Source organism: Vanacampus margaritifer, chromosome 7 (genome assembly GCF_051991255.1).
Source record: "Vanacampus margaritifer isolate UIUO_Vmar chromosome 7, RoL_Vmar_1.0, whole genome shotgun sequence".
Lineage (NCBI taxonomy): Eukaryota > Metazoa > Chordata > Actinopteri > Syngnathiformes > Syngnathidae > Vanacampus > Vanacampus margaritifer.
In genome coordinates, this window is record NC_135438.1 from 14,441,984 (window position 1) to 14,452,727 (window position 10,744).

Below are 10,744 nucleotides of genomic sequence, written 5' to 3' on the forward strand. Positions count from 1 at the left end.
TTAAGATTGTTAAAAGTTTGATATCTTAAATAAAACATCAACACAGCATGCTTAAAATCACTCCACGTATTTTGATATTCAACCCCCAAAGATGTATTAAAAATTCATTTTAATCAGTGTCGTTCATGTCTCACCTCTTTTCCTTCCTTGAAGCCCCTGTTGGCTTCATGAAGGGCAGCAGCCACTTGCTGGCTCTTCAGCTGGCTCAACTTGCTTTCTGGATTTCTCAGGCGGGTGACCATGCGAGTTGCAGATGACTTCTTACCAACAAGACACTCACCGTTGGTGGAATCTTTACCATCTCCTGCAAATGGTACATATCAGGTTTAGTCACAGAAACAAAGATAAAGAGTAAGCAATTCACACCCAGATGTTCAATAGTCACACACAATGGAATTCTCTAGAAAGCACATTGTGTCTGACCTGTGTCTTCAAAGCTTGCCAGGGATGACTGGGAGGACTTGTCAGCCAGGTCAGGAGGTTCAGGGCCCCTGGGTGGGACCATGATGCCCATGCTGCTATTACTGTTGTCTTCAATCATCTGGTTGGGATGGCTCAGACTTGGGACCCCATCACCACTAACAGGAACACAGTCTGATGATGATGGGTGTTCCGCTGTAGTGTGGAGAAAAAAACCCAGGAGTGAAGTCGCTGCTTTCACAAAGTTAGTTTTGATTGAAGTGACCTGCCAGCCTTGATTGCCATGACGGCACTTTAAAAAGACAAGCTGAGTCAAAGTTCTGGCCAATATATGGGGACCTCTTGCTAGAGCTGTTTCGCAGCCTGCAATCCTCTCTAAACTAAGGCTGTGGCTCCCTCTGTCGGCCAACAGGAGTACATGCAAGCACTCACAGGGAACACTGACAATGACCAAAACCAATCCATATTATTTGCTTAAAATGGACATGTCACCTGGAGAAGAAACAAAGAGTTAACCCTTTAGAATAGCAGGTAAAGCTCCCCTGCACTCAGACTAGGGTCTGTAGGCTCCAGTAGGAACAGCTAACTAGGGCTGATACTAAAGATTATAATTAATAGTTGATGGTCCATTATTTTGTCATTTAATTGAATAATCAAATTTCGAATATTGCTATAACTACACTAATGTTAACAATTGCACTAATCTGCTTGCAACTAACAAAAATTATTGAGTTTTGTTGTTAAAGTTTACGCATGTATTTAGTGACTGTTCAGGGACGGGGAGGGAGTGCCGCCCGCCAGGCCTACAAAGCATGGGGAAAAAAACAATCAGCAATACTTTTCACAAAACATTGAGACATGATCAATTGAGAATAATTACCTCCAGTTTTGACATCATCATGTTTCCCTTCCTCTGCCTCTTCTTTTGTCTCCTTGTCTTCCTCCTTGGTCGCCTCATCATTAACACTGACAACCAGTTGTCCTTCACCATCAATCGGCTTGGCTTCTTCAGTACCAACTTTCTCCACATCCACGTCCTCCTTTTCCTGCTCCAGACGAGCTTTAAGGGCCTCCTCAGCCGCTTGCCTTTTCACCTCCTCGAGCTCTTCCTCCTTCTTGGCTCGCACACGCTCCAGGATTTCCTCTGGACGACACAGAGGGAAAATGAAGAGTCACTGGCAAAGCATCAATTCAGTCAATTAAGATTTCTTTTTAATCATAATCTTCCTCAGTGGTCGGTAACATATGCAGGGAATTTGTTTCCCGTTTCCAATAATGTCTAGTATAACTAAATTTACAACAACAACAATAATAATAATAATACAAAAAATGATTTGTTTCAAATTCGGAAAAAAAGCAGATCATGTCGCCTCAAGGAAGAATTAAGATGGCGCTCATTACCATTGGCAACAGTGAGGAAACACCTGTTGTTTCCCCTCGCCTTGTTTGTTAGGTCCTCTGTGATGTCCATGTGTGTGTGAACCTCATCCCGAATTTCTTCGAGGGCAGTATAGAGGTCGACCTCCCAGTAATCCTTATCCAAGCACTCGATGAGCTCACCGAGCTGGACCTGGCACAAACAGAGAGGGAAAGACTCCATGTAAAAGATGAGATACAGCACCAAAGACTTTTGAAGCATGTAAGGAAGTAAAATACTGTAATATGATCAAATAATTGAAGAGCAGACAGCGGAAGTGACAAATATGGATGACTTACCTTAGTACTGTAGTACCAGATTGTTTTATTCTCTTGTTCACCATCTTCTTCTCTGTAGGGGATAAAGGGAAGGACACACGGGAGATTATTTTTGTAATTACATGGGGAGATATATCAAATTAGAAAGGGATGGGGTAGGCTTCAATTGGGAGAAACATGCAGAAAATAAGATGTGTGATGTGATTGTTGTAATTCATCTGCTTGAGAGTGGTGAACAGGAAGAGGAGTCAGCATCAACTTTTTTTTAATTTTTTTTTTTAAGTGTTCCAAATTCAAATTCAAATTTTGGTGCAGTACACATTCTGATTTGGATGCAGGTTGAATCCATCAACAAAAGCCTGGCGGTCCGCCACAAGGGGAAAAACCCGAAAAGCCATTTCAAATATACATACTGTGGATAACAGCAACGTTAGTTATCTCTATTCACACACTTTGCGCCTACACCCAAATTAACCAAACTTTGTTCTGTGCGGGTATTCTGCATGCACATTCAGCCCCCGGGGATGAAGAATGAAGGAAGCCACTTTGCTGTGCAGCTCCAAGCTTAGGAAGATGGTGAGGGAAGAGAAAGAAGTGCTGCGAAAACGCTGAGCCACCCGGCTCCTTAAATCTTGTATTGCTCAGGTGATCCATACCCAATGATTTATGAAGCAGGCGCTTGGCTGCTGCAGCGCCAGCACACACTCACCATCTGTGTCTGTTTAATGTCAAGCTGCTATCCTGCCAGCTTAGTGGACGGATGGGCTATGATCTACCTTTAAATCACAACCAGTGAACGGTATCAACAATAGGAGGCTTTATACTATTAATAAAGCATGGAGGCTGCAGTCATGTTGCATTTTACATCAAACAACTATTCTAACCTCCTTGACAAAAGAACCCAATAAACTAGAAATGCATGTTTGTAGATGAACATAAAGAATTCCAATGGCCATCCTATAACTGTTTGTTACTGAAATGTGTTTGTTGCTTAACAACAACCTGATTACAATCAGAACAGAAGCTCAGCTCAAATGTTACTGTTGTCATCTTTTGAATGACAATAACCTAAAAAGGGTACAAAACTAACTTCACTGCAATTTAAGAAAGTGATATCTGTGTAGATTTAAATATCAAGTAGGCCAAAGACAAAAAAAGTAAACATGATCCAAATAACACTGACCTATTTTCTGCACACACAAAAATCTCCGCAGTCAATTAATCAATGTATGCTGCGTTGGGATGTGATCATGCAATAATGTAATGCAACCCACACAATTCAAAAATGTTCCACTGAAGATTAACAAATCCAAAGTTACTATATTAGTACACTTAATACAAATATTTGTAACTCTTGCACATTGTCTCAACACATGAATAAACTAGAATGGCGCTATAAAGAAAAATACTTAGTAACATCAGCATCAAAAAGTACCCTGTGGTCTATGGTGGGCTAGAGCCAACAGTGAATATTGTTGGGCTAATAGCATAATTGTCCAGGTCAATTTGGAAAAAAAATTGAAAACAAGAAGAAAAAAACAACAAACAAAAAGAAGCCAGTTGCATCAATTCAACCTTTGCCGATGACTATGACTTTGATGACAGAAATTCTACACAAACATACAGAAAAACTGTTATGAATGTAGTAACAAAAACCAAGACTAAGAAAAGCAGTGCTCGGAGTCGTGCACAAAATCCGCGTTGTTCCCAAATCGTGCTGACGGCAGCGAGCGTGTACCGTAAAACTTGCACTTCTAATTACAGATTTTTTTTCTTATCAGCTTAAAATGGCTTACTTTAACTAGAATCCCACTTAATCATCAGTGCTGACTCGAATTACGATAACATTTTGTCATAAAAAGGGAATGCCAGATCAGAATTTTCAGATTCGAGTCATACAAAATCATTGAACATTGCCGCATGAACTCCATTTCAGAAGGTGGCAGTGTGTAGTGCACCAAACGTATTTGTCAACCCCAAAAATAATGTAGAAAATTTTGAAGAGTAAAAAAAGAAAAAAAGATGTAGTCATGGCAACTAATGTGTAACAAAGGGACTGTCTTCCCAGCTAGCTTGCTAGTTTAGCATGTGGCATCTGCCACAGCAAGGATTTACTATTTACAGCACTACAAGGTGCAATAGCCAACCATGATTGTACCTTTGGCCACAATGCGACGCGGGATTCTAGTTAAGGTAAACCATTTCAAACTAAAAAAGAAAAAAATCCGTAGTTAGAAGCGGCATCAAATCCACCCGGAACTCGTTCACTGTTGTCAACCGATAAGGAAAGGGGAATTTTGAGTGCGAGTCAGAGCTCCATACATCCATCTTCTACCGCTTATCCGAGGTCGGTTCGCGGGGCAGCAGCTTTAGGAGCGATGCCCAGACTTCCCTTTCCCCAGCCACTTCAACTAGCTCCTCCGGCGGGATCCCAAGGCGTTCCCGGGCCAGCCGAGAGACATAGTCTCTCCAGCGTGTCCTGGGTCGTCCCTGGGGCCTCCCGCCGGTGGGACAGGCCCGGAACACCTCTTCAGGAGGCATCCGAATTAGATGCCCGAGCCACCTCAGCTGGCTCCTCTCAACGTGGAGGAGCAGCGGCTCAACTCCGAGTTCCTCCCGGATGACCATGCTTCTCACCCTATCTCTAAGGGAGAGCCCGGACACCCTGCGGAGGAAACTCATTTTGGCCGCTTGTATCCCGGGATCTTGTTCTTTCGGTCACAACCCACAGTTCGTGACCATAGGTGAGGGTAGGAACGTAGATCGATTGGTAAACCACGACAGACTGATACAGAGTCCGCATCACTGCAGACGCAGCACCGATCCGCCTGTCGATCTCCAGCTCCATCCTGCCCTCACTTGTGAATAAGACCCCAAGATACTTAAACTCCTCCACTTGGGGAAGGATCTCATCCCTGACCCGGAGAGAGCACGCCACCTTTTTCTGACTGAGGACCATGGTCTCGGATTTGGAGGTGCTGATTTTCCAAGCTCTAATTTTGATTGTCCATCCCTGGTCTAGACAGTACCCTTTGTTGGTACAGATTTGTCTATAAAGCGCACATAATATGTAACGTGTGATACATATTTGCCTTCAAATCTTACAGATTCTAAGTGTCAGTGAGAGCGCTGCCCTAGTGACAACCCACTGGACCCATAAGATACAAATTTATATTGAGTGTAGATGGCTTATCCTGTCATTTTTGTGGTCACGTAATTTTACAGCACAAGTCATGTTGCGTAAAGAGGTTCCACAGCTTCAGAGGAATCTCGTCCATAGATGACAGTCATCATCATCAAGTGGAGAGAACATGGCACAACAGTGACATTACCACGAAAAATTGATGTAAAGACGAGAAAAAAAAACTGGTCATGGAGGCTGCTAAACTATTTTGTCAGGAAAATGTAAAATAATACAGTGGCACTTCAAAATGTTGTTTCCCAAATAACAAATAAAAACCAATAACTGCTTAATGAACAGTAATCATCAAGAAAAAAATAATAATTTTATCCTCCAAAGCCAAGTCAAAAAATTGGTCTAACACAGGATTCTGATTAATATTGTGTTTGTGTGAATATGAATTTAGCAGCAATATCCACCATTTTTTTACCCCTTTTCTGAGTTAGGTTATGTGACTTTCGTAAGCTGAGTCATCTGATACCTGAGCAACTTTGATTTCATTTTCGACAGCAAGTGTCAAAATGGCTGCCCCCTGAGATGGGTAAAGGGTGGATTATTAAAACAATATTATTCTGAATACCATGTTTAGACTAGTGGGGCAACTATTATATTATCCTAAAGAACATTCTTGACTTGGCTTTCCTTTAATTGACGTAAAAATCAATAGAATTGATTCTAAAAAATATTGGACAGTGATAGCCCTAATGCTAACCGCACACAGTAAGGCAAAAGCTGAGCTTTGAACCTCAGACCTCAGAACTGTGATGCAGACATGCTAACCATTACTCTACTGTGCTGCCTGTCATTACGATTAATAAAGAAAATATCTAATTAAATATTAAAAGATCCCCTCTTCATGGCAAAATGTGAAAAGTGGAAAAGAAATCCTGGATCCTTAACAAAACATTGCCCACTTTTCCAAATTGATTGAAACTGATTTGTTGTATGCAATCCTGCGAAGAAACAAATTTTGACGTTCAAGGTAAATATGGCGGACTTACACAACAACGCGGCGGTTCAGGAACCAGTATTTGCGACTGTGCCGGTCATATCCGACCGGCAGCTGGCGAAGGAAGGGTCTGGTTTTCTGTATTTCGGGGATGCAGTCAACCACACCGGGCACCTTGTGCGCTACGCACACCTCGCACTGCCACTCGTCCTCCGGCACTTCCTGCAGTGGCGGCTTTACACACTCCAGATGGTAAACGGCCGCGCAGGTCTCGCAGCACAGCAGGTCACCCAGGCGGTGGCACACCCGGCAGTGGTCGTCGTAGGCTACCACGCCTTCTGACATGAGCTCTTCCCGGGCGATGTTGGTCGCCAGGAACTGGTCCACGAGAAACTGAAGAACTTTGATTTTGCTCTCCAAAGGTTCAAACGGGTAATCCTCTGCTTCCTGCAAAGGGAGAATGTGCCGATATTCCGGGTCACTCTCACAGTACGCCCGTAAGACCTCCGGCCAGGTCATACCGTCCACAAAATAAAGTGTGGAATTGACAGAATCCTTCACGTCAGCAGGCCCGAAGGTGGTGTTGGACGTGTCCTCCTCTCGGAGGATAGCCTTGAGCAGGGCGGTGTGGGTCTCTGCCAGGAGCGTGCACTGCTCCTGGCTGGCGACCGCCGCGCAGAAATCCTCAAAACAAAAAGGGGAGAGCCGCAGCACCGTGCCGAAGTTGCGGAGAACCTCGTACACGGCGGACACGTTGAGGAGCTGTGAGGTAGGAACCAAGAGGTCCTCGGAGGACTTGGGAAGCTCCATGGGGGGAATGTCTTGTGCCTCGAAGAGGGGGGACTGTGGTTGCACCGCTCGACTTCTCCGTTGACCTGTCAGAGAGAACACAAAACAGTCAGGAATGAGAGGAAGAAAAACATGGCTGTAGATGATCACAATGTATCCTATTGCACACCTTTTTCTAGTTGAAGTACTCTAAATCGGTGGTTCTTAACCTGGGTTTGATCGAACCCCGGGGGTTCGGTGAGTCAGCGTCAGGGGTTCAGTGGAGGTCAAGAGACACACTGACCCGACTCATATGATTCATGATAATACGCCCATCGTTGGCTGCAGGTGATCACGCTACATTGCGTGGCCTATCTGTGCTGCAGCGAATTTGGTGCGCTCAGTAGTCGACTTGTGACTATTTTGATGGTATGTTGTGTGATTTTTTTAAAATTATTATTACTATGTCGAGGAAAAAAAGTGTTCAGACGAAAATAAATTCACATGTGTAACAGAACATATGGTGTTCCACGGGGTTCAATTCTGGGGCTTCTGCTGTTTTCATTGTATCTGCTGCCCATGGGTTCCATCTTGAAAAAAAAACAGCGGTGGTTGTTTTAAAGTGCTCTATAATAATATACAGTTGAGTTGAGTGGTGAGAACCAGTTTCCTAACTGCATGATTCACAATATGAAGTTGAGCAATTTTCATCCAGCACAACTAGCTATCTAGCAAAACTAAAGGAACACTTAACCCGTGGGCAGTATTTTATTTTGAAATGGCTTGGTCAGAACCATCAAAAACACAAACGGGTCACAATACCGCCTAGGGTTAAGCTTCATGGCCTCGAGAAATACAAGAACACAACGCTTTCTGAATTCATGGTGGAGAAAGTCAGATTCAATGTCTTGTTCACCAGTACTAAACACTATAGTTATGTCTTGAATTAAAAAAAATTAATAAAATCTGATTTTATTTTTTTAATGAAGAAGGGTTCAGCGATTGGAATGCACATAGGAAACTGGTGGGGTTCAGAACGTCCAAACGAGGTTAAGAACCACTGACTGTTCTAAATTCAACATTCAAATTGCCAGAGGACATCTACTTTAAGGACTCCTTACCAGATGAACTAAGGTTGGAAAACACCGTACAGTCTGTATTATGTAATTTGCTATTAATCGCTGTTGTTGCACACAGCATTTTTAAGTGCACCTTTTTTTTTTGTAAATACAGTATTTATTATTTGTTGCACACCACACTTCATCAGGTTTTGCTTTCATTTTTTGGGCTCTTTTTTTGTTATTACTCCTCTATATCATATAATAAAAAGCAAGTTCAAACTATTCTGAGTATTGTGGTTTGAATCACGACACTGGCCATTCTGTGTAGAGCATGCATGTTCTTTCCATACTTTTATGGGGTTTTCTCCAGGTAGTTAATATGTTAATATGAGTTTGTCATTTCCAATAGCTTCATAAAACACCTATGATGGTCACTTTCCAAACTGTAATGCCATAGAGGAATTTGAATTTTGATTTTCCATTCTTAGACGATAAATCCATCCCTCTACTTTCTATATTGCTTATCTTCATTAGTCGATCCCAATGAACTGACACCTAAACTAAGAATTTAAATGGACATATTTTTAGGTTGGCTTGAATTGTCCTAAAACATTACATGCATCATCTCACAGTGTGATCGTTATGCACTAAAATGATTACTTTGATTCGTAGAAGTTTGCCTACCTGATTACTGCACTAGTAGTGGTTGCTGCGGCAACCAAGTGTAATGAATGAGCTGACGTCTGCAACAAGTGGGGAAAAAAGGGCGCCTCTCTTCAAAACAAAAAACTGTCAAACTTAACTCGGGAGCCTGCTGCAGGTCGTGCAGCTGAACCCCTGTCCCTGCTTAAGAGTTTACCATTTTGAAATCGTTTTAAAAATGTATTATTATATATAAAAATGCATTAACTACAGCTTAATACGACAGAGCTGTTATTTTGTAATAAGTAACAATTGCTAGGACACATTTTTTTAAAGTTACATTAGAAGTATGTTTGGGTAACGACTTTATGAATTGCAGAAATTGAATAAATGAAAAGTAAAATATCGAACTTCAATACAGTATTTTGTAGGTAAAACGTGCAGCGAAGTTATGGTGAACAAAAAAAATAAATGCAGAGGGAAAAAAATGTCTGCTCCACACTGACAGGACCAATGTGCTGATGGGACAAAAGTGCATAAACCACGCGAGTCAAATGAAGCGTAGGGCATTTCTTTGCAAAGCGGCGACAAGCAGAGCACACGGTAAACAAAGGCCCGTTTCTCCGTGCAAGCTCCATTTTGGACAATGCGCTTTGCTTTGTATTTAGAGCTAAAAAAAAAAAATATATATATAAAAGGCACTCTTTGAGAGAGTTCAATCCCACGCCGTGCATTTGCAAAAGGACACGTACCTGGGGTGCTCCCGACCGTGCTTTGGCTCCTTGCACTACTCTCGGTGCAGTAGCTGGCATCATCATCTTCATCTGCTAGTTCCTCCAGATAGTCCGAGTAGTTTCCCAAGGCCTCCTCTTCTTCAAGATCCGAAGGGTTGTCGTTCAAGAGTTCGTCTTCCTCCGATCGGTAGCTTAAATTGTCGTCCTCCTCGTCGCTGTTGTCGTCGTACACCACCTTCATCGGAGGCCGCCTCACTCCGCCTCTGCTGCCGCGGCCGCCTCTCGACCCCCTACCTCTCCCTCTGCCTCCTCTACCCCGCGATGCCGCGCTCGCCTCAGAGGTGGCCACTCCAACTTTCTTGCGGCCCCGGGACAAATTAAAGTTCTCTCGGCCTGATATTTCCGCGTCCACCTCGGCGGAGCCGGTGACACAACCGCCGTCGGTTAAGCCGCGTCCTCGACCCCGTCCTCTGCCCCGACCTCGTCCCCGCATCCCTCTGCCTATTCCACTCCGGGAGCCGCGGACTGGCCCGGGTGAGCCTTCCCGCATCCCGGCAGCCAGTTTGGGCGGCCTTCCTCTTCTCCCCCTCATTGTAAGAGAGCGCCTCTTCTGTTCCGCTTCAATCTCGGAGCCGTGAGACGCCACGCACAACGAAGAAAAACTAGGAAAGGAAACACAAACGGCTCATGCGAAAGTTGCCGAGAAGTTCCCACCAGCCCACAAGGTCTCAATTTGTGGGTGCAAAGCTTAAAGTGAATGGCCGGTGTCCCGCTCCGGGTCGCCAAACGACGCCATTTTTCTTCTCGGCTCTCTCTGTTGAAAACACAGAAGGCCTCAAACCTGCGTCAAGCCAACTATAGTTCCCGGGGATTTCACCGGAAGTACACATTTTTGACCATCGAAATAAAACAGACATAGCGTCGTGACACGAATTACACACACGCAAAGAACGTTGTCGATGCCATAAACTTCTATTAGACACAACAGTCTACTTCCATTGCACATAATCTGTACTCTTAGTTTATTATTGTACTGTAAATATAACATTTGACGCATGCTCTTTAGGAAGTACTGTCTTGTTAACTCTCCCGGAACTTGAAACCCACCACGAAGCGCCAATGATGTTGAATCACGTGACTCACTATATTCTACAACAACGTAATTTGCATGCTAGTTCATAAAGGAGTTACACATGCAAACACTCTCTCCACATTGCCTTTTTAGAGTTGTCTGATTGTGATATGTTGAACCTGATTAGATCGGACAGTGAATGCAGTCACTGCTTTTATAACT

At 43.5% G+C, this 10,744-nt stretch overlaps 1 protein-coding gene across 5 annotated transcripts in view; it reads right to left on the reverse strand.

Moving 5' to 3' along the window:
• LOC144054964 (nucleosome-remodeling factor subunit BPTF-like) overlaps positions 1–10,301 on the reverse strand; it is a 39,372-nt gene extending 29,071 nt beyond the window's left edge. For all 5 annotated transcript variants that reach the window (XM_077570442.1, XM_077570440.1, XM_077570441.1 and 2 more), the window contains exons 1-7: positions 9,469–10,301; positions 6,298–7,120; positions 2,137–2,188; positions 1,822–1,990; positions 1,301–1,564; positions 424–615; positions 135–304 (exon numbers count right to left, since the gene is read on the reverse strand). In XM_077570442.1, coding sequence (XP_077426568.1) covers positions 135–304; positions 424–615; positions 1,301–1,564; positions 1,822–1,990; positions 2,137–2,188; positions 6,298–7,120; positions 9,469–10,042 — 2,244 coding nt within the window. In that variant the 5' untranslated portion in view covers positions 10,043–10,301. The remainder of the gene's footprint in view (positions 1–134; positions 305–423; positions 616–1,300; positions 1,565–1,821; positions 1,991–2,136; positions 2,189–6,297; positions 7,121–9,468) is intronic.
• Positions 10,302–10,744: the final 443 nt, after the last annotated feature.